At 45.5% G+C, this 23,395-nt stretch overlaps 1 protein-coding gene across 5 annotated transcripts in view; it reads left to right on the top strand.

Annotated features, from left to right (window-relative positions):
• The window catches only part of EVC2 (EvC ciliary complex subunit 2), a 93,436-nt gene extending 70,268 nt beyond the window's left edge, over positions 1–23,168 (top strand). For all 5 annotated transcript variants that reach the window (XM_019718018.3, XM_019718017.3, XM_088792939.1 and 2 more), the window contains 6 exons: positions 8,672–8,899; positions 15,452–15,666; positions 17,198–17,285; positions 18,463–18,659; positions 20,918–21,019; positions 22,477–23,168. In XM_019718018.3, the coding sequence (XP_019573577.3) occupies positions 8,672–8,899; positions 15,452–15,666; positions 17,198–17,285; positions 18,463–18,659; positions 20,918–21,019; positions 22,477–22,744 (1,098 nt within the window). In that variant the 3' untranslated portion in view covers positions 22,745–23,168. The remainder of the gene's footprint in view (positions 1–8,671; positions 8,900–15,451; positions 15,667–17,197; positions 17,286–18,462; positions 18,660–20,917; positions 21,020–22,476) is intronic.
• Positions 23,169–23,395: the final 227 nt, after the last annotated feature.

The following is a 23,395-nucleotide window of genomic DNA, read 5'->3' as shown; positions in this document are numbered from 1 at the left end:
TCTATCTATCTATCTATCTATCTATCTATCCATCCATCCATTCATCTCTGCTTTTTACTTAACCCTGAAACTTGAATATTTTCCATTCAGTATGTAAGTTTCTTCATTGCTTTTTTCAGCAGCATAGCATTGATATGTGTGATCTTTAAATGATTTAACCAGCCCTCAATTAATGGACATTTAGGTTCTTGTCAATCCCTTGATGTTTGAAATGATCTTAGAACATGTGCATATCTCCCACGCCCCTCTGTAGTGAGGCAGGCAGAATTATTGCCACGCCCACTTCATAGATGAGAGCACTGAGACACAGAAAGGTTGAGAGGCTTGTCCCCAGGTCAAATACCCATTGGCTGGTGGCATGAAGCCTGTCCCTGTAGTCTAGTAACAGGTCTGTTTGATGGACTCAGAAATGAAGGGGATATTTCAGTTAATCTTTGGTGTGTTCTCCTGCTGTTTTGGCATGGAGCATATTTAAATTTCTCATACATATTGCTTAGCAACATTTAAATATAAATGAAAATGACATGACTGTATTTCCTGCTCACCCATTTTTCCTGGGATTATTTTAACGATGTCGCCCTGCGTCTGGGTAGCGTGTCTACCACATATCCGTTCACCCGTTCATTATTCATTCGCTCTTTCCAGGTTTCATGATGTGCCGTGCCTGCACAGTTGATTAGCAGCCCCTTCAATCAGGAGTGGAACTCTCGCACCGTAATCAGCCCTGCAACCTTTTGTGTTTCTGCAGTTGCCTTGGCAATTATGCAGAGGTGGCTGGTACTTCTGTCAGGCAAAGTTCTTCACACTCCTGTCATTCCACAAGGGACTAGAGTGCAAGCTGAGAATAATGTCCTCATTTTCAGATAACCTGACGAGAGAAAACTGATGGCACAGGTCCTTATGAAGCTTAGACAAGAAGGCATGTTGGAAGGGAATACATGTTAGGACGAGGAGGGGAAATCCATCCGTCTCCAGACGGTTCTCTTCATGTCTCCTCTTGCCCCCATTGTATCCTTTGAGGCAGCCTCTGTCAAGGTCATCTTCATGGTTTCCCCATTGTCCCCACACGAAATCCAGATTCCTGAGTGTGGCGTTCACGGCCTCACAATCAGTCTTCAGCTTACCTTCTCATGGTTTGAATGTAGTAACTTTTTACTACATTGTCCATTTACCAATTTTACTTTTCATTTTCATGAAACTTATGCATACGTTCTTTCAAAGAGTCCAATAATTGTACAAGGTTTGTGCTGAAAAAAAAAAAAAAGCATTTCTGTGCAGCCCCAGACACACACATTTTCAAATCCCCAGAGGTAACGACACTTAATTTTTTTGCTTGATCTTTTGCTATTTGCCTCCATATCTTTAAATAACATGCTCGTCTTGCTATTTCTTGATTTCTGTACATTAGGCATTATCTATTCATTTTTCTTTATGGAAGATAAGATTTCACAGTCTTTCTTCTTTCAACCTGCAACACACACGAGCCCTTCTTATCCTCACCCACCCCCAATATAGTTACATTTATAGTTAAGATTTCTATTATGATTATTATTTAAATGTTATTCACAGCTGCGCCATATAAAAACTGAGATTCATTTTTCTTTCCTGTATTAACCTTTTGTTTTTTTCTGGAGTTAATATTATACTTTGGTTTGTTCTTTGGTTACTTTTCTATGCAATCCTCTTCTTGACAGTTGTCCAAATATCCTATCAGGACCGCCACACAAGTCATGCCTTCCAGTAATGGCATCGTCCTGAGGACAGCTCTTTGTACCTCTGGCATGTTCCAGTCTGGACATTGCCCATTATAGTTTATGCACAGCTGCCATCTTGGGGGTCATACTATGAATTTTCTTCACCTCTCTCTTTCCTGATATGGTTCTTATTTTAATGAAATGAGTCCTCTGTTAGTTTCCTAGGAAAGGGCACATGGGAGGTTTCATATTTTGAAATTTTTCGAAACTGAAGGTGTTTTCATTCTGTTTGCCAATCTTGGAATTCTGGGAATTTTTATTAATTTTGATGATCAACTCCCCTTCTTTTCTGTTCTCTGTCTTTCTAAATCTCTCGTTATTCAGATGTTGGACCGCTTGTCCATTAGCTCTTTTACTTTCCTTTTTCAATATTTTCCTTTGTTCTTTTGCTTTACTTTCTGGGAAATATCCTAAGTTGTATTATCTAAACCTTTAATTGAGTTTTTCATTTTTGTTTTAAATTTCTAATTTATCAAGAGTTTTTTTATTTTTTATTTTCATGCTCTTTTGTTAAAGAAAGAACATTCTCTTGTTGTTTTAAGGCTACCACCTTCTTGTATGTCCCTAAGAACATTAATGTTTTTTAAAGTTCATTTTTTAAAAATTCCTGCATATTTCCTGTTACCTCTACATTCATGAGAGGGTTTCCAAGGTGTGTGGTTCTGCTTTTATTTAAGACTGAAGTACTTAAAAGCTGCTTGGAGGCCCTGGGCCTGTAAGTGGGCCTTGCAGACTGTGCACTTCCCTCTGGAATGACCAGCTGGGCCATTCATGTGGGGAGCCCCCAGTGTCAGTATCTTAGATCTTTCTTGAAGGCTGGTCAGTGCCTCCAGAGAAGACTGGTCTCCTGCCTAGCTGGAAGAGGCCTGGATGCCCACATTTCAGGAGCCAAAGCGGGTAGGTGAGCTGAGATGTTAGTAGTCAGTATGTAGAGTTTGACTTGAGCCCTGTGATTTCAGTGTGGGGTTGCCACCTTCAACTCTGCCCGGTTTCTCCCAGTTTACAGACTCTTCCAGGCAATAAACCTGCAGCTACGGGCCAGGCTGCGGGAGGAGCCCTGGCCTGCGGGGCAGAAGTTGTCTGGGGGGAGTTCTGGAGGCTTGTTTCTTAGTGAGATGCCCAACCTTTCCTCCTGTTTACCTTTAGCTTCCACCCTCACTTGTAGACGTGCTTGCATTTCTGACACTTGGGGAGATTCTGCAGTGTAAACGGTGTTGCGTCTGTGCTTACTCCATTGCTGGATTAGAACCCAGCTTTTGGGGAGCTGTTGAGTCCTTTGCCACTCAGTCTCTACTCTCCAGCTTATAACATTTTTTTTTGCTATTGTTTCCCCCTCATTTTCCCCATTTTCCTTCCTGCCTTAAAGAAAGCAGTAGATGCATATTATAAATCTATCTTTTATCAGGAATCTCCATTGTTAATATTTTTCCACATTGTGCATGTATTTTATAATTACAAATGGAAATAACTTTTTTAAAAGAGAAAAGAAAACCCCCAATATTACAAACCGTGATTTTTATCTTTTTTCTGCAACCCAAAGAGGACTCTATTTGACTAATTGTAATAATGATAATAAAATAATAGTGGCAATAATATGGCAGCTACTATTTATTAGGGGCTCGTTAGACGCCAGAGACTATACTAGGCATTGTCTCCTGTTGTTTTATTGTTTTCTTTTCACAGACAAAACTGAGACTCAGAGGGGTTACGCGACTTGTTTAGGTCACACAGCTAGTTAAGTGGTGAGAGATAACAGACCGACCATAGCCAAAACAAAACTATGCTGACTTGACTTTTGCACTTAGATTATTTCAGTGATGGGGTGGATGGTAGTGTCTTTTCAGGCATAGAAATGAATTTTTTCTATCTTAAATTTAAGCACTAATGTTTATTTAATGAGGTGGTAGTTCATTGAACAAATATTAACCCAACACACCTTTACTGAGTCCACTCCCCTCCTGATGCAAGGTGAAGGGGAGAGTCTTAAACACTTTCCATCTTCTTATTCCTTCTGGGTATTTGGGGCCCATCCAGGAAAGCATGGGTTATATTGACCTGCTTTATGGGAGGACCAGCCACTAGAATTCAAGTACAGGCTTATATTTTAATCAGCCTTCTCCCAGCACTTGGATGTGAGGTTCTTAATGTGACCACTCTTTTCACATGGAGGAAATTGCTAGTGACACTCCTGGCCTCTCCATCCCTTGACCACTTATCTCCAAGGAGGGTGTTGCCTGGTTGGTGGGATTAAAGAAGGAACTGGGCGTGCTCAGTGCAGCTCCCTCCTCATTGGACGCCAGCTGCCTGCAGGAAGCCCCCATTCTCTGTCCAGGATGTGATGAGCTTGGTGGGAAGCCTGCTGTTTGGGGGAGTTTATATTCGTTTGGACACACATCCGAGCCTCGTTCTCCAGTCTAGTTTTCATCAGTATTAAAGCTGATGTTTGGCATCTGTCTGGCTGTATTTGTTTCCAGACCTGGGCAAGGAGGAGCCTGTGGTGACTCGTACTCCTTAGAATCCCAGTAATTCTCTGCTGGTTGACAGGGGTTAATTTTATTTTTTGCCTTTAAAGGACATCACAGTGTTTCTAAGTAACTACTTTGAAATGCACATGCTATCAGGGAAGCTGGAAAGGAAGTAGTTTGAAATAAGAGTATTTAGCAGCATATTGTTTTGCAAATGAATTTTTATTACTTTCGGCAGCTTGAATATTTAATGAAGCCTGTCATTAATACCTCATAGAAATGCAAATCTGTATCCTTTCCCAGGAGTTCTTTTAGACAAGGATGAAAACACTCTGGAGACGCATTCTGGTGGTGGTGTAATTAACAAATTAAGCTTTCCAGAGCAGAAGAAGGAAGGTTTTTGGAGAATCTTTTCTTAATTTCACTGTCCGCATTGTTCTTACATACAAAAGGCTTTAGGCCCGCCCCACACTTCAGGTATGAATTTGCATAAGTAAACTTGAGAGATGGCACTTGTGGTCACCTCATCTGCCCTGCACACCACAGGGGACAAGGCTTACAGGAGACTTGGCCACCACCCATCCAAGGGTGGGGAAGAGTGAGACCACGTGGAGGAAATGTGAAAACCTGAGCTCTTGGCAGGAGTGTGATAAGGAGACTTGTGATCCGTTTCTTGCTCACCTGCTGCCCATCACTCGTGTTTTCCCCCTTCAGGACCTTTCCGTAAGGTTGTGACAGCCGTTTTCAGTGCCTCAGGAGAGTCTCCTTCCCATACCTGGCAGTCAGGACCTCTGTCCATCCTATAGGTCCTCATGGCCCACTTCTCCTTTTAGCTTTGGTCTAATTCACCCTGTCACTCATCCCGTGGGGACCTCATACACTGCAGCCTCAGTGCCTTTGCCTGTGCTCTTCTCTCTTCCTGAATCCCTACATCCTTCCACATCCTGTTCAGACGCGTGTGTTCACAACCTTCCCTGACCCGTCACCTCCTCCATCCTCTAAACTACCGCCAGCGTAACGTATGGACCTGCCTCATAGCGCTGACCATATTCTGCTTTTCATAATCGTATGAATACCAACAATACCAACAACAGCTAACATGTGTTGAACACTCTCATGTGTCAGGCACTGTTCTAGGCAATTAAAAGAAGTCTATCATCTAATAATCAGAATAACCCATGAGGGTCTTCTGCTTCTGGACAGGACAGAATAAGAAGGGTTGGATTACCCACTCGCCTAAAACAAAACAAAACTAAACAAAACATGAACAATATATGAGAACCGATGATTTTTCAAGGCAAAGGACAACGGTCAAAAGTGATTCCTGAGAAATGGGGGACAAATGAACTGAGCCCTGTGATGGCCCCAGCGTCCTGCCCTGAAAGAACCTTCAGGTTTTGGCACAGGGGGTGGAACCTGGTGGACACCCGTAGTGCAGGAAACAAAGCTAAGAATTCAGGGAAGCCATGTTAGCTGGACTTTACAGGACAGAGGACCAGAGAAAAAAGAGCTGCACATAGAGACAGCTCCAGAGATACCTACTGGATCCCCTTGAGTATTCCGCCGAGAACTCGGCCCATACATTGGAGAAAATTACCCAAAGCCAGGAAAAGGGCCACCCCAGAGGTTCAGAGACAAGTGCTCAATGCTGCCACAGGGCTGGGAACAGCGAGGGGTCCTGTCAGCCAGGCTAGAAAACCTCATAATTCATGAGGCATCAGATATAGTACTCAAAAACATTGTGCCTCACTAGTGGGATTTATTAGCTGTGAGCTAAACTCTGCTCTGGTCTTGCCTAAAAAAAAAAAAAAAAAAAAAATAGAAATCTTAAAAATATGACCAGGAAAGATCAAACTGTTTCCAACTAACTTACCTGCATCCCAGAGCAAAGCTCAAGAATTTCATATTTTGTATAGAAATACACAAATATCCAGGACCAATAAGTTACAATTCACAATGTCTGTCATCCTGTTAAAAATTACCAGGAAAAGGGGGCGGCCATTCGGCTCGGTTACAGCACAGTGTTCATAACACTCAGGTCGCCGGTTCAATTCCCACATGGGTCAGTGAGCTGCGCCCTCCACAACTAGTTTGAAAATAGTGACTTGGAGCTGAACTGTGCCCTTCACAACTAGATTGAGAAAAAAAAAGAAATTACCAGGAATGCAATAAAGCAGGAAAATATGACACCTGATGAAGAGAAAAGTTAGTGTCTGACACCAACCCAGAACTGACACAGACGTTAGAATTAGCAGAGAATAGCATTAAAACAGTCATTATAACTGTGTCTTATATGTTCAAAACAAGTTATGTAGAGATATGGAAGAATAAAAAGACCCAAACCAAACTTCTAGAGAAGAAAACCATGTATGAGAGATACATACATATTGAATAAGATTAACAACAGATTAGAGATTTCAAGGGGGAAAAAAAAGGTTAGTTTTAAGTTGAGACAACTTTAAATCACCCAGTATATGGGTGGTGGATTTGCTGAAGGAGAGACAATGAAGACAGAAAAATATGAGAAGAAATAATGGCTGAAATTTCCCCAAATTTGATGAAAGCTGTAAACCCACAGATTCAAGAAACTGAGCAAATCCCAGACATAGCAAACATGAAGAAAACCGCATCAAGATACATCATAGTCAAACTGGTCCAAAGAAGTGATAAAGAGAAAATGTTACAAACGGCCAGAAGGAACAAATACGTTCCACATGAAGGAGCACAAATGAGGCTGACAGCAGATTACTCACTGCAAACAATAAGCCAGAAGACAATGGAGCAATGTCTCTAATGTACTGAGGCAGAAACTGTTACCTATAATTCCACAGCTACACAAAATACCTTTCAAGCATGCAGGTGACTTTTTCAGACATACAAAAGCTAATCGATTTCACCACCAGATCACTCACACGGCAAAATGTGTTAAAGGAGGTCCTTTGGGCAGAAGGATTTCCATACCAGATAGAAAGCTGGGACTGCACTGAAAATGGGAACTACAATATAATACACATAATGTGAAGTTTAACATTTCAGCCATTGTTAAATGTCCAGTTCAGTGGCATGAAGTACATTCACATTGTTGTGTCACCATCACCCACTATCCATCTCCAAACGTTTTCATATTCCCAGACTGAAACTCTGTCCCCATTACACACCAACTCCTCACTTCCTCCTCCCCCAACCCCTAACAACCAACACGCTCCTTTCTGTCTCTGTGAATCTGACTATTTTAAGTGCCTCGTTTAAGTGGAATCATAGTCTTTGTCCTTTCCTGCCTGGCTTATTTCACTGAGCCCAACATCATCCATGCTGTAGCAGGCGTCAGAGTTTTCTTCCTTTTAAGTCTGAGTAATTTTCTATAGTGCAGACCACATTGTGCTTATCCAGTCATCTGTTGATGGGCACTTGGGTTGCTTCGACTTCTGGCTGTTAGGAATAAAATTCCACAGACTCTTGCAGATAAAACCAAAGATGGCAATGAGACATGATGCTCGTGCAGGCTACTTTTTGGTTTGTGCTTTAGCAACCTATGCGGGGGACAGTGGTGCACATTTGCAGGGACCTGCCTTTAGGGGCTCAGGCGATGAGGGCTCAGGAGCGATAGGCTGTGTTATCCACTGTGGCAGGTTTTCTGGAGGAAGTAAGAGAGGTGGTCGTATTAGAAAATGTATGATGCCGGAATGGACTGCTTAGTGGAGTGAATGGGTGGAGTGAACGGATTCACTTTTCTAGAATTTACTGAGCCACTTGGGTGCTGGGTCCTCCCCTTGGAGGAACTCATGTCCTAGTGGGGTGAGAGGTATGGTGAGTGTCCCCATAGGAGAAGAGCATGGAACGTGAGGAATATAGAGAAGAGAGCGACAAACACATGCAGAGTGTAGATGCTTCAAAAGGGGCAAATTGGGAACCAGAGACCCAAAGGACAGCTGGGAGATTTTCAGGAGGACGAGGATATGGGGGGCATTTCAATCACAGTGGAGGTTTCAGACAACTGATAAAAAGAGCATAGTGTGTGGGGCCGTGCACAGTCAGGACACCTGGGTTGAAGCCCCAGGTGTGTGGTGGGGGGCGGCAGGGCAGACCTCCCAGGCATACCTTAGCTGGGATCCGCATGGGAAGGGCTGCACGGCCATTGTGAGGAAGTTGGAACGTTCATCCTCTATGATGGGGATCCTGGAAGGATTTTGCTCCGGAAAACGACACAGTTCACTTTTCCTCCAAGAATGATAAGTGTGGACTGAACAGCCAGACCACAAAAGCCATGGAGAGTCTTTGTAAGCAGAGGTGGCTCTGCTCTTGAATTGCACGCTGCAGCTTCCAGGGCTGCTGCTACAAAGACCAGCTGCCTGACCAAACTCAAACAGTCTCCTGTTTGTACGTGGCTTGCCCTCTCTCCTCCGCCCTGCCTCCACTTACCGCCCTCTGGTTTCTGTCTCGGCCCCTCCCCAGGTCCGAGGAGAATTGCTGCGGGAGAGGGTGCAGCAGCTGGAGGCCCAGGAGGGTTGCTTTGCGGAGTCCCTGGTCTCCCTGCAGTTCCAGAAGGCAGCTGGCATGGCCAAGACGCTGTGGGCCTACACGGCGCTCCTGAGCATCCAGGACCTGCTTCTGGAGGAGCTGAGCGTGTCGGAGACCTTGACAAAGTCGGCCTGCATGCAGATCCTGGAGTCACACAGCCCCGTGAGTGCCGGCCTGGGGCTGGGAGGACCCGATTGCACAGTCATCCACTGGTTCTTTCCATTGCCCACCTTGGTTCTTCACCATCACATGGGCGGTCACCTGACCTGTCTGGGCCGCAGGGTTGTGGTGGGGACAAAGTGACATAACTTCCCTGGGAGCACACTGCGCCATCACAGCCCTACACTGCTCTATGTCATTGCTTCTAAAAGGAAACCTTTGAAGTATAACATTTTTAACATCTCTGGAACTGGGGTGTGTCTTATAACCAGCGGTGGTATTGCTTCTTTCCTAGTGCTGTGAAAAGTAACAGTGCGGCTTTCAACCAATGGTGCTTAAATGCAACGAAATATCAGATTATTGCTAACTTTCATAATTCTAATCATTACCCTTATTTGTATTTGCTGCATGTTTTTCAAGGTGTGAGAAGTATAGTCAGAAAACAGAGGCTACGGAAGTAAATGTCTTGAGGACTAATTTTAGGTCCTTGACGTGCAGATTTTAGAATTTCCACCATTATCTATTTTCATAATAATTGTTTAGAGTGAGGAAAAAGGAACTCATGTTTATTGAGTGGCAGGCAGGCACTCACAAGCTGGGAATGGACCAACTCTTATTTAAGCATTAATAATTCTTTACTTAATTATGCATCTTAAAATGATCATTGAAGCATGATTAATGATAAATTGCAATTTCATGCTGCTTCACAGTTACACTCCTTTCTCAGGAAAAGAAACTGAGATTCGGGTAGGTGGTAAGTCAAGTCTTTGTGAAGTGCACTTGACTAATACGTGGCAAGAACCAAAATACAATCTGTTTCTGACTTCAACCCACTGTCACGTTCATGGACTAACCCAGTTGATCTTGGGAATGGGGGTTCCCATCATTTCTTTTAAAAAGTCCTAAGTACCATTAGACTCTCAATAGTCCAAGACTGTTTTTTCCATAAACATTTTGTACCCTGCACTGTGACAACTGTTTTTAGGAATAGAAAGCAAGTGGCAATGTCACTGGTATTTCCGCACAAACCATCCAGATGCTGGATAAACAAAAGTGGACATACTGTTTAATGCTTTGTGAGCTCACAAGAGAATGTGGGAAATCCCCAAGGGCCAAAGATATTGGAGGGACATGAAAGCAAATTGAGGCTGAAATCCAGGGGCAAAGGAGGAAACCTGGAACCCAGGGATTTGGGGGGTGATGGCATATGAGGCTGTGGGATGTCCAGAGGAGGCAGAACACCCGGTGAGAGGGTGTGAGGAGAAAGCCGCCTGCTGTCAGAAGGCGTCACCAGGGAAACCTGTCTGATTGCAGCCCTACTCTGCGTGGGGCAAGGGTATAGGCTCCCCTGTGAATCTGTAATCAAAGGCTTCTGCTAGTATGAGGAGGAATCCCAAAGTACATGCGCCACTCGGTCAGGAAACCTCGAGGGTGAGAAATTAAAATGGATCCAGGTTGGTTGGCTGCGGGCGCATGACCGAAGCACAAGCAAATCCACTCTAGCCCAGACACCTCAGGATTTCCACAGATCGAGTTCAGCCAAATATGAGGTCTCAATTAAAATTAGAAAAGTCACTGACCACATAAAGAAGCAAGGCCAGAGGACCTGTATACAGGAGAAACAAAAAACCCACAGATTGGAGGGGGGTTATCACTTTGTGAGGGGTGTAAGTGTCTAACTATTACATTGTTTTGTACACCTGAAATAAATAAATAAATAAATAAATAAATAAATAAATAAATAAATAAAACTTTTCTAAAAGGAAAAAAGTAAAAAAACCACAGATTAACAGCGCCAAAGATTTTAGATGTCTGAATGATCAGTATAGAATATAAAATAATGATTTATAAAATTATTAAAGAAATTAAAGATAATACCAAAATGATTTAAAATTTTCATTCACTCAAAGAGTAGAGCAATTCTAAACTTGCAGTTATGTAATAAAAGACACCCTCCCCCCAAAAAAAAGAAAAATTGATAAAACAGCAAGGAGAAAATGATAAATTTATTATCATAATGGGAAATTTCAGCACACCTCTCTGTGGTTGATCAAATGAAACACAAGTAAAGATGTAGATGAACCGAATAACACACTTAACAATCTGTATTTAATGTAACATGTAGAACCTCACAGCCAATAGTTAAGGAATATATATTCTTCTTCATCACACATTGTTACAGTTAAAAATAATTGACTATACAATATTTTTTGACCAGCTTTTTGAAAAAGGACAATTAAATTTAAACGAGTTTTAAAAAGATTACCAAAAGTCCATACTTTGGAAGTTTTACAACATAGTTGTGAATAATTCATGGGTCAAAGAAATCATAATGGATATTTAAAAATACACAGAACAGAAAAATAATGTAAATGCAACCTATCAAAATTTGCAGGATTCAGCTAAAGCTATTTTTAGAGGGAAATATATACCCTAAACTTATATTAGAGAAGAAGAAATTAAGATCATATAAAAAGTTAGGGGAAAACAACAACATATGAACCTTTAGAAAGTAGAAGGAAGGGAGATAGTATAAATGAAATTAAAAACAAAATTGCCGTAGAAATAATCAATAAACTTGAAATTTTTGAAAAAATTCTAGTCAAATGTACAAATATCTGGCAAGATTAACCATTAATAAGAGATAAGGAACAAATAACATCAGAAATATAAAAAACAAAGTAACTATAGATTCAGTCATTTTTTTAAAATAAGAGAATTCTATGAACAACTTTATGTAGATTAGTTTAAAAAATGAAATGGAAAATTTTCTAGAAAAAATAGATTGCCAGAATTGGCTCAAGAAGAAAAAAAGTCTGTATAGTCCTATTACTATGAAAGAAATTGACTCAATAGTTTAAAAAATTCTGGTGACACACACACACACAAATAAAACACCTTACCCCAGGTGTGTTATAGGTGAACTCCACCAAACTTCAAAGTAGCAAATTTTCCCAATCTCATGTACAAATTATGCCTAATGTTAGATAAATAGGGAATATTCCTCACCTCATTTTATGAAGCTCAAATAACCTTGACACCAAAAGCAGACATGAATCATATGAGAAAAAACAATTTTAGTTCAGTCTTACTTGTGCACATAGATATACAATTCCTAAACAAAAGAAAAAATATCCAGCCATCTATAAAAAGAATTAATACAACATGTTCAGGTTGAGTTTTTCCCAGGGGTATATAAGGTTGGTGTAGTTCAACATTAAAACATCCATTTGCAAAAGTTACCAGATTGACAAATTAAAGGAGAAAAGAAAAAGCTCATATGATCTTTTCAGTATATGCAGAATGAGTATTTCACTGAATTCCAACACCCATCCCAGATAAAACTCCTTAGGAAATTAATGCTAGGAGGAACCTCTACAAGATATTTACCCCAAATCCACAGCAAGTATTACTGCAAGGCGATTAGCATGGAGGTGGGTCACTGCTCGGAATTGCAGGTGACGAGGTGAGGCCTTCAGAGGGCAGGCCCAAGGTCCTGTGTCTAGTTAGGGACAAAATAAGACACTAGGAGCCTTTGCGTTCAGTTCACAATTCACATCCTTATTGAAATACATGAGAAACAGCCTCAGTTCAGCCCTACAAACCTAACGGTCCTTTTCACTTGAGACCACTCTGATTTCTGTTAGTTACTAGGTAGCACACACTTAGTATTTTCGATTTTCACGTAAGCCCTGTGGAGTAACATCAAAGCTTCCTTATTCCCTAGAGTGTCTAGAATAGAAGAGTTAGTTGTCCTGAGTTGGAAGGCACTGATAACATATCAGATGAGGTCTTACTAAGTCAGTGGTAAAACTATGAGTACGGTGCAGTTTTTTCTCAATGTGCACTTGGAGGGAATGCAAACCTGTTGTTTTCCTCCAGGCAACAGACGTTCCCTCTGCAATGCGATCATTCTGTGAAAACCATTTTCCCGTTGGAAACGGGCTTTTACTGTTAAACATTCAGGAGAATTTAAAATGCTTGACATGAAATGTTATGGAAGAAATGACTCCTAAAGAGAGCTATATCCACTGCACCCCATTTGATGAAATTGGATCATGTGCATAACTAAATTGGGGCCAGGTGGCAATGAGGGGCAGCTTGAAATAGGGGGGACGTGTGACCCCAAACCAACTACTACTGTATTTGCACTTCAGTTTAAGTTGCTGGGTATCCATCCACTTTCCCAAGTATAAACCTGTGTCTTCCTCTGTTTTTCCCTCTGGCTTACTGCCCAATTGCTACTAATCACCCAGTCTCTGTCAATTCTGCCTGAATTTTCTCTCTTTTTCTTTTTTTTTCTACCCAGCTTCACTATGCTGCTGAATTTAGACCTGAAAAAACAAAACAAAAGCAAAACAAAACACTAATAGTAACTCACGTTCACTGAGCTCTCATTAAGCCTAAGGCATCGTGTTACGTGTTTAAACCTTCCTTCACCCCATCATATTTTTATACCCATTCTACAGGTGAAGGAGTTGAGGCTTAGGAAGGTTAAGCCATTTCACCAGTGTCTCATAGCTGCAAAGCAGCGCCTACACCTTCTGCTTGCAAAGCCCAGCTCCTGTTCTAGTGCGACTTTCCTCTTGCCTCCCTCTTTCCCTACCCCAGTCTCCCCTCCACACTGCAGCCAGAGGAACCTTTCTGAAAAGCAAAAATAACCACTGACTGCCCCATCCACCAGCTCTGTATTTTAAAACCCCGCCCACCCTTCCTTGGACCCTTCGTTTAGCCCCCTGGGCCTTCTTGCTGTTTCTGAACCCTTGGGACACATTCCGGCCTCCGTTCCTCTGACAGATCCCTGCCCAGAATGCTTTGCTGCACCCACTTGTAACTCTGTCACTCTGAAGTCAGGTTCCAGGCATGCTGACAGAACACCTGTTGGGAACTCTGCGTTTGGGATGCTGCGGTGAGAGGGATGGTCATAATTCGTAATCTCAGCGTGTTAGGAGCCCCTGCTCAGCAGTGTTCGAAGGCTCCCATCGCCGTGGGGGCAAAAACCAAGTCCTCTGCACCCTGTGACCTCGGTTTACCTCTCTGGCCATCTTTTCTTCTGTCTTGGTTCTTGAGTAGTGTTTCCGAGGCTTTTGGGGGGCTTTGAGATCCTTCTGAGACTATGGTGTAAGCTTCGGCTCTACTGCAGAAAGGCAAACCATTCTGCATTTATTTTAAAGGATCGAGGACGACCATCTCCTCATGAAGCCCACCGATGGCCTCTTAGCATTAAACCCTCACCTTCCACCGTACTTAGGCCAATTCGCAAACAATGAGTTCAGTGTGCCTGCATCTACAAAACTTAGGGCCCTCCTGCCTACCCCCTTTACCCACCGATGCAGGCTGTGGTCTGTCTCTTATCCCCAGATTATCTGATTCTGGTGGCCTAAGAATACAGATTTCTGTTTGGTCAATGAAAGGCCGTATAGCCTGGCGGTTAAGGATGCAAACCCTGATGCCAGCTGGCTGGGTCTCAAATTCTGGCTGTGCCATTTAAGCGCTGCAAGACCCGGACCGTTACTTGAACTCTCTCTGCCTCAAGTTCCTCATCTGTAAACCAGGGAAAATAAGAGTGTGTGTTCTGTGGGGTTGTTGTAAGTATTCGATGAGATGGATACGTGTAAAGTACTTTCAGCAGGGCCCCTGCGACGGGCGGTGTCCCCTGTGCTTCTCTGCTCTGGCGCAGCCTCCATCCGTGGTGGGTGCCTTCTACACCCCACGTGTCAGTGACAGGTGCTAGCGGCCAGGCACGGTGCCAAGTGCTGCACACAGGGAGATGGAGACAAAGTCCTGCCCTCAAGGAGCTCACGCTCCAGCAGGAAGGTACCTGATAGTGAGTTCAGGACACTGCAAAAATGGGCATTATCTGAGGCAGCTCAGGCTGCCTCACAAAATACCATAGACTTGTGGCCTAAACAGCAGATATTTAGCTTCTCATAGTTCTGCAGGCTGGAAGTCCAAGATGAAGGTGCCAGCCGATTCTGTTTCTGGTGAGGGCCCCCTTCCTGGCGTGCAGATGGCTGTCTTCTCATTACACCTTCACGTGGCAGAGAGAGGGGCAGCTCTGCTCTCTTCCTCTTATTACGACACTGATCCCATCGTGGGGGCCCACCCTCCTGACCTCATCTAGCCCTAATCACCTCCCAAAGGCCCCACCTCCTAACACCATCGATGGGGGTTAGGCTTCAACATGCGGATTTTGAGGGGACACAAATATTCTGCCTGTAACAGGCATGTATAAGGGCTGATGAGTGGGCGCGTTAAGGAGAGGCCGTCTACGTCTCTCAGAGGGCTTAGGGAGCCCTTCGCTGAGGAGGCTCTGATGCCAAGGCCTGAGAGAAGACTCAGACCTGGCCAGGCAGACAGACAGGCACCGCGGGGGGAGGGGGCAGTGTGTGCGAAGGCACGGGGTGTGAGATTGTACAGCCTCGCCGCACTGTTGGCCACGGGTGGATGAGGGAGGTCAGCGAGAGCCGTCGTGCTGGGTTTCCAGGGCCGCGCCGAGCAGGTAGGGTTTCCTCCTGCCGCCTACCTGCCTCGTGCTCACGCCTCTGTGTGCAGGAGCTCCAGGAGCTGGAGAGGAAGCTGGAGGACGCGATCGCCCGCCAGGAGACAGCCCAGCTGGAGCGGGCTCTGGCCAGTCGGCAGCAGTGGGCAGGCGACGGGCCTGGGCTTCTGAACGAGGCTGAAGACACCGATTCCGAAAGGCAGGTCTCTGCTGTCCTTTGGCGAGCCCTGAGCAAGAGCCAGAAGTTATTGGAGCACCAGCAGCAGAGGTGAGCTGGCGCCCGGTGGTGCTGTGTGCTGGCAGTGCCCTGCAGCCTGGGGACACCTGGCCTCTCACTCAGCGGGACGCGGCTCCCTGGGCTGTCACGCTCCTGTCCAGGTATCGTCCCAGCACTCCGGCTGTACCATACGTCTTCTGTGACATCTTTCTATATATATATATTTTTTCAAATATCATGGAAGTTTTAATGAATGTAATATTTAAAAGTTTTCTATTTTGAAATAATTATAGATTCTCAAGAAGCTGCAAAAATAGTGCAGAGGTTCCACGCGCCCATCACCTGGCTTCCCCAGTGGCAACATCTCACGTACTCATAGCCCATTATCCAAACCAGGGACCGACGGTGACACTGGCTCAATAAAGGAACTACAGGCCTTACCCAGATCTCACCGTACACATAATATTTATATCCTGCTTTTGTAAAATTGTGAAATAGATAGCACCCCGATCTTCCTTTTTTGTTGTTGTTCGTTGCACTCTTTTTCAATTAACATTAGACAATTAGCCTTTGCCTGTGGCCATAAGAAGTCTTGGTAAACAATTTTTAACAGCTTCCTAATCTTCCATGGTGTGTATGCTGACGTGGAAAGGATAAGGTACCAGCTACAGCCGCAGTGTGATTCTATTTTTGAAAACACACTTACACACATTAGTTCGAAGGAAATACTAGACGAAATTGTAATGGATGGGGTTTCTGGGCGCTGAGACTACAAGTGATTTTAATTTATTTGATTATGCTTTTCTGTGTAAACACAACATGAAAGTGTAATTCTGCTCTGTTGACGTACTTGTATGAGGGGCAGAGTCCGTGTGATCAGAGGGAAATGCTCCGAGATCTGACTTGATTTAGAGCAGGTTTTAGGGTATTTAGTGCCTTACTGTTCTCCGTGCTTCCTGGAGGAAGTGCTGATTGATGGTCAAGCGTTTGGTACGAATTGTACCTGCAGAGGGTTCGGGTTGTATTAACCAGCAAGAATGCCGGAAGGATCATTTGTGATGCCAGCTTGAATGGGCTAAGAGATAGTTGGATAGACCCCCTCAGGTGGAGGTCCGGAAGCCTGATGGAGACGCTCCTGTGAAAAGGTGCCACCCAACCCATGTGGTCAGAGGCAGGACCATCCTGGGAAGATGGTCGTGGGTCTGCAGCAACACAAGGGCACATGGTGGACCAAGACCCCAGGTTTTGGTCTTCTTGAGCGTGGCCATGATAACTAATACTGAGTGTTTTCAAAGCAGGATCCCAGATCGCCCTGCAAAGCCACTGGAAAGTCCCCACACACCTCCCATGAAACTTCCAACTTTGGGGAGCTCTCCATCCCAGGGTGCCCTCCCTGATACACTATTGCAAAGTAGTCTAGGCAAGAAGTGTTAAGCCTCTTCTGACCATCTTTTGTGATGGATTTAAAAATATATATATAATGTCGATAAGATTTGTGATTCTTTGTTATTGAAGGAACTAGATGACCTTCTCACAGGATTGCCTTGTAACCAAACGACACGTGGATTTTATTTTACTCTAGTTTGAAAGAGGAGCAAGAGAGTGGTGTCCTGCTTGAAGACTTGCTGGAGAATATGGAGACGGACACATTTGTGACCCTGTACAGCCAGGTGAGAATGTGTTGGCCGGGGACTGGGTCCATCCCGTGGCCACACGTCACTTTACCTCTTTCTCAGAGTCCACCTTTCCTCACCTGTTGAAGGGGGATGAGAGCACCTAGCCTGCGACAGGACCTGCTCATTATCTCACTGTCAGGCAGGTTCTATCAACACCCGCTTCCAGAAAGGTCCTGCAAGGTCGCACCGAGGTGAAACTCTTGCCCAAATTCATACTAAGGAGAAATAAGGACTTTGCTCAAAGACACACCGTTCTACACGGAAAAGCTAGAGTGCACAGCCTGACCCCCCTCCCCACCACCCCACTGCTCTCTCTCTCTCTGGTTTTTATTTTGAAATAATTTCAGATTCACAAGAAGTTGCCAAGCCAGCACAGAGAGTTCCAGTGCCACACCCCGAATTTCACTGTTTCCCCAATGGTTGCATCTTATAAAACTCTGGTCCAATATCAAAACCAGGACATTGACAATGCTATAAAATCTATGTCACTTTGTCACATGTAGACGCGTGTCACCAACACTACAATTAAGATATAGAACAATCTGGTGACCACAAAGATCTGCTTTTATGGTTACATCCACTCCTCGCCCATCCCTCACCCCTGGTCACCGCGACTCCATTCTCCATCTACATTGTGTCAGTTCTGGAATGTCATGCACATGGAATCACACAGGATGTGACCTGTGGAGACTGTCTGTCTTCACACAGCAGAATGCCCTTGAAATCCAGCCAGTTCCTTCTTTTCATTGCAGAGTGCTATTCTGTCCTGTGGCTATAGCACAGTTTCTTTAGCTGTCCTCTGGTTTAGGGGCATCTCAGTTGTTTCCAGAGTCTGTGCTCCTTCCCCCCTCCCCCCCCAGCATGCTGTATCGCCTCACGGAACATGCGTAGGACACGGACAAAGCTACTCATTGGTCACCCCGCAGGCCAGGGCTTTGGCTGTGCTGTGTGAGCTGGGAGCAGTTAGAAGGGCTGGACGAGGCTTTGGAAGGCTGCTGACCGATAGATTTTTCTGACAGCTCTGCGAATCTGGGGACGTGTTTTTAACACTGAGCTACTAAAATATTTATTTCCCTGGGACAAAACGTGCTGAGCCTGTAATCCACTCAAACGTGCTGTTGGTCAGGGTTACAGCGCTGTGGGTCTGAGCTCCCTGCCTTAACTCCCCCAGGAGCTGAGACTGGCCTCCTACCTGTCCAAGCTGACGATGGTGCCCGCGGGCACGCTGCGCCGGCTCCTGAGCCTGGCTCTGCCCACAGCCTCGCAGCCTGAGCTCCTTGCCGTGCTGGATTCGGTCAGCCAGAAGCTTCCAGAGCACACGGCAGAGAATGACAGCGGCGGGGAGCCAGCAGACCTGAGCAGGAGCGGGTGAGTGCAGCGTCCGGCTGCCTTTGGAAAACAGTGAGCCAGATTCATGAAGAAAACAGATGGAGGGAGGGCAGTGGGACCCCATAGGCACAGGTGCCGACACACATCTTCCCCAGTCGGCACGTCATTGCTCAAGGGGCAGAGTCGCCATGAATCTTTTTGATGCCCTGCTGGGCCCAGGTGTTTTGTCCACACTTTCTCTTTCCATCACCAATTTATTTTTCAAGTGGAATCTTCAGAAAATAAGTTTCCTGGGCTGTAAATATGCTATACAGCGTAAAGATAGTGTAAAACACACACACACACACACACACACACACACACACACACACACACACATTAGAAACAGTGTAAAAAAATACATAACAGGAAAAAGAAAAGTCCCCAGTTCTTCCAACTGGAGAAAATGACTGTTAGCGTTTTGCTACAGTTCTTCTTCCTGAATGCTTCTCTACTAGGTTTTCTGAGTGTGTGTGTGTGTGTGTGTGTGTGTGTCCAGTATATACAACCTTACAACCTTCCTTTTAGCAGAAGCAGGTTTGCTTATTTCCCAACAACTCTTAGCCATGTGCATGCGTCTTTTTATATAATTATCACACTATTCAGTCTAGATTTCCTGCTATTTTCATTAACAATTTAAAATTCATCCTTTTCACAGTTACTGGAACACCTTCCAGGTGTGAATTTTACCGGCTGCCTAATATTCCCTGAGGGGTGCCGCATAGTGTAGGCTCTGGGACCCTATCACCTGTGACCCTGTTACTGGACATTCAGTTTGGGTTCATTTTTTCCTTGACCAGGGATAATGCTGCATAGATACTTTCCTTCACGATCAGGTTCCAGGTGTGAATTGGGTCAGTAAAGTCTCTTTATAAGGAAAGGCAGGAAGTGAGTGTGTAGGGTCAGGCAGGTTTGGGGAGCAGCCAGCAGTGCCACTTGAGACTAGAGTTGGGGGCATTGAGGATGCAAAGAAAGCCACGACCAGGCCTGAAAGTGTTGAATGCCAGGCATTGAAGCCTGCACCTCTACCAGAATTTATAGGAGGTAGGAGGTGGGCGTCTGGGAGCCATGAATCGGCCGAAATGGCACAACTGTGGGTACGTATGTATGTGCATTGTTTTTCCTAAGAGAAGGGGCAGTGTCTTTTTACCAGAGTTGTAAAGGGGTCCCTGACTCAAAAAGGTAAGAAGCACTGCTGAGGGTTAAGAGTAGGGCTGAGGTGAAAGGAAGGGTGGGAGTGTGGGAATAACAGCTGAGGGCTGCGGGTGAGGGTCCACAGGGGCGAGGAGGAGCCTTCCTAGTGCGGGCGAGGTCCGGCAGTCAGGTGACCTGGATGTGGGCGTGGTCAGGACTTGTGTGGGCGTGGTCAGAGGGTTGCACGTCACAGCATGGTTTCTCCCAGTGCACAAACAGGGAGGGACATGCAGATGGCAAATATTGGAGGTGACCTTGAAGCAGGAACTTGCCTGGTTAAAGGGATGCTACTTCTGCCTGAGGGCCACCCATGAGGACCTTATCTATGAGGCTGCCCCTTTGACCAGTTTAGTATGGGAGACTGGTGTGTGGGCATGGGCAGACTGATGTGGGATGAGGCAAGAGCACTGAGGGTGGCTGTCACCAGGAGCATGGAGAGTGACCATGCCCCTTCTTTGCCTGGCCTCATGGCTGGGGAGACTGGATGCGTTCTGGCATCCCAGACCCTGCACCAGAGTCTCTGAGGGCAGGAAGGATACTATTCTTGTGTCCCATGTGCCCGGTGCCTGATCACAGCAGCATTTCAGCAACAAAACTGACTAAACAAGCAAGAAACGGTGCATGAGGGACCTGTCAGAATTCAGGAAGAGCTAAATGCTTAGGTCCTGGGAAGGGCAGGAGAGTGTCGTCCTGTCTGGGGTGCTGCCCTCAGAGTTAGACTCCTGGGAGAGAGCCTGGCCCGGACCGGGAGGGACTGGACTCTCCGCACCATCCTTTTGCTGGGACGCCAAGACTCAGCTCAGGTGTCCCCACCTCTGCTTGACTGATGTCACCTGTTACCTGCCTGTGACCTCTGGACTGGGGACCCCTTGAGGGTAGAGGTTATGTCTGGACCAGGCCAGAGAACGGGCTTGACCAATATGTGTTGAGTGAGCGAGAGAACACACAGTGAACACTCCAAATTCCTCATGTCAGGATGGAGCCCACGGTGCTTTGTAGGATTACAGCTTACTGGAAGATTCTATTCTTTTTGAAAACGTAAGACACTCCCTTCTTGCCTTCAGGAAGCACCAGGGCTGGTGGCAAGCCTTAGAGAGCAAACTGCGTGGAGAACTGGTAAGCAGAGGATTGGAAAAGATGCTGTGGGCTCGCCAGCAGAAGGAGAGGTAATGGTGGGCACCTGCTCAGGTGGACGGAGGGGTGGGGTGAGGGTCAGCTAGGCTGCAGGGGGCCGAGAAGGGGAGGGTCACGGCACCCATCCCAGCGTGCCTGCCTGAAGACCACGAACTTTATTCCAAGTGGGCCTACTTCGGGAGCCAAAGATAAGCCCAGAGCTATCAGTGGGAGAATGTTCACTTATTCTTTGTTAGTATTTAATTACTGTATTTATTTTAACTAACGGGACTTTTGAAATGAGGTATCATTAGAAGGAGAGTAATACCTTACAGTGGTTCTGATTTTATAGCTTACAAAGCCCTTTCCCATCTTGTTTCACTGAGCCTCCCAGATGTCCAGGAGGTGGGGAGGATGAAACTGGGGCTCAGGGAGCTCAGGAAGAAGCCCCAGGCCTGCAGCTGCAGGTAGTGGCTCTGGGGATGTGGACCCCTGCTCTTTCCCTAAGCTTCCAGGCCAGTGCTTTCTCCTCTATCAAGTATCTTTCTCTTTTAATTGTGGTTATTGCACACCCGGAGATGAGAGGCAAGCTTGGGCAGAGGGGTTTGAGATTGCTAGACGCGGACCAAGCGTGTCCAGTATTTCCCACAAGAGAAGATTTGGAGAAAGAGAATCTACATCAGGCAGCTTCACAATGGGTTAAAAAGTGACATCCAGGGTGTGGTCTGGAAAGAGTGGGTGTGCAAGGGGCGTGTCTAACCTGAGTCCTGCCACTTCCAGTATTTCTCAGCGCTCAGGTGAAGACAGGAGGCCAAGCTGCCTGAATTGTTTGTGATAAAAGTCTTGGAGGCACTGAGAATAGGCTTGAAGTCAAGTTTTAGTCCCCAAGAAATTAGGTCACAATAATTGAGCCCAAACCAAGAAAATTAAATTCAAGCCGTTATCCACACAAAGCACTCCACTAAGGAACGAAAAGCAATTGCTCATGATTAGCATGGGGGAGCGAAGGCGTTCCTCGATGGCATTCCCAGAGCGTGGCGCCCTCTTTATTTCAAACACATGTTGCCTAACTTCTGTTGCTTTGTAACCAGGTTTTATCAGCCTGTGTTTTGCGTGAGGAGCACAGGTAACCGTGTCCTGGCACATGTTTAACAATTGGCGGTGAGGAGAGACGGGACCTCTGATTTGTAGTTGAGCCGATTCCCGTGGGGTAAATAAACCCTCCCACCACGGCTGTTTTCGGGCCAGCAGCATGATGACAACAGGCTGACAAAAGCCCCGCAAATTGAACAGTCGTGAGTCAGGAAGAGTTGCCTGCAGCACGCGGCTGCCACAGGCTTCCGCTAATTTCAGGGGCCATCTGGTGACCAAAAGGGAAAAACCTTTCTTTAAAATAGCACTGGACTGGGGACCTAGGGACCAAAAGGGGGTTCTCCTGGGGAACTATCAGGATGGTCAGGAGCGTCGGTTGTCAAAAAACGTCCCATGTGATCTTCTGTTCTTTCTTTAGCATATTGAAGAAGACCTGTCCCCCTCTCAGAGAGAGGACGATGTTCTCTGGGCAAGGAAGCTGGCCACACCTGTCCCTGGTGTCTGTGGGAGAGCTGGCACCCATGCCCATTGTCGGGGCAGAAGCCATTGATTTATTAAACACGGGCGAAAAGCTCTTTATATTCAGGAATCCAAAGGAGCCGGAGATCTCCCTGCATGTTCCTCCCAGGAAAAAGAAGAACTTTCTGAATGCCAAGAAGGCCACTTGGGCCTCAGGCGTGGACTAGCCCCAAGGAAAGCGCCAAGGAGTCTGAAGACAGAAAGATTTATTTTCTCCTGCCCGCCCCCCGTGTTTGTGTTTATAATGTACAATGTACAATATACATTTCACACGCAGAAGACACAGACACCCTCAGTAACTCCCCAACTTCCAAGGATGCAGTTTAATTTGGTCTCACGAATTTCCAGATGACCAACTCTCCCAGCATCCCCAGGGACGGGATGAGACTCGGGACTAGCCATGAATGTCACTTTCAGTCCCTCCGCTCCGGGGCCTGCGGGAGACCCAGCCCCCAATGCACATCCCCGAAACGTCAGGCTGCGTTATGGGCTGTGTGTCCACCACAAGGCTCTTTGTTCTTACATATTGTGTTGGTTACATATCCTATTTTTATCCAGGGACCTTCCAAAAATAAACATAGTTTACACAAAGCTCTTCTCAGTGGAACTCATTTTTGCTTTATGTTGGAACCTCTATTTCTCATCACTTGTTGTGTGTCAGCCACACCTTGTGATGGTCTGTGAGATTTACCCTGTCGTTCCAGTGGCCAGAAAATGTCTCCAGTTCAAATCAGAGTTAATGTTTCCCCTTTACAAATGAGGACATTTGGTGGCTTAAGAAGATGAGTTGATTTGTGCACGACCATAAAAGCTAGTAA

The sequence above is a fragment of the Rhinolophus sinicus genome, chromosome 1 (assembly GCF_057876585.1).
Source record: "Rhinolophus sinicus isolate RSI-liver-muscle chromosome 1, RSI-T2T, whole genome shotgun sequence".
In the NCBI taxonomy this organism is placed as follows: Eukaryota; Metazoa; Chordata; class Mammalia; order Chiroptera; family Rhinolophidae; genus Rhinolophus; species Rhinolophus sinicus.
Note: the sequence above shows the minus strand (reverse complement) of the source record. Positions and strands in the feature narration are given on the sequence as shown.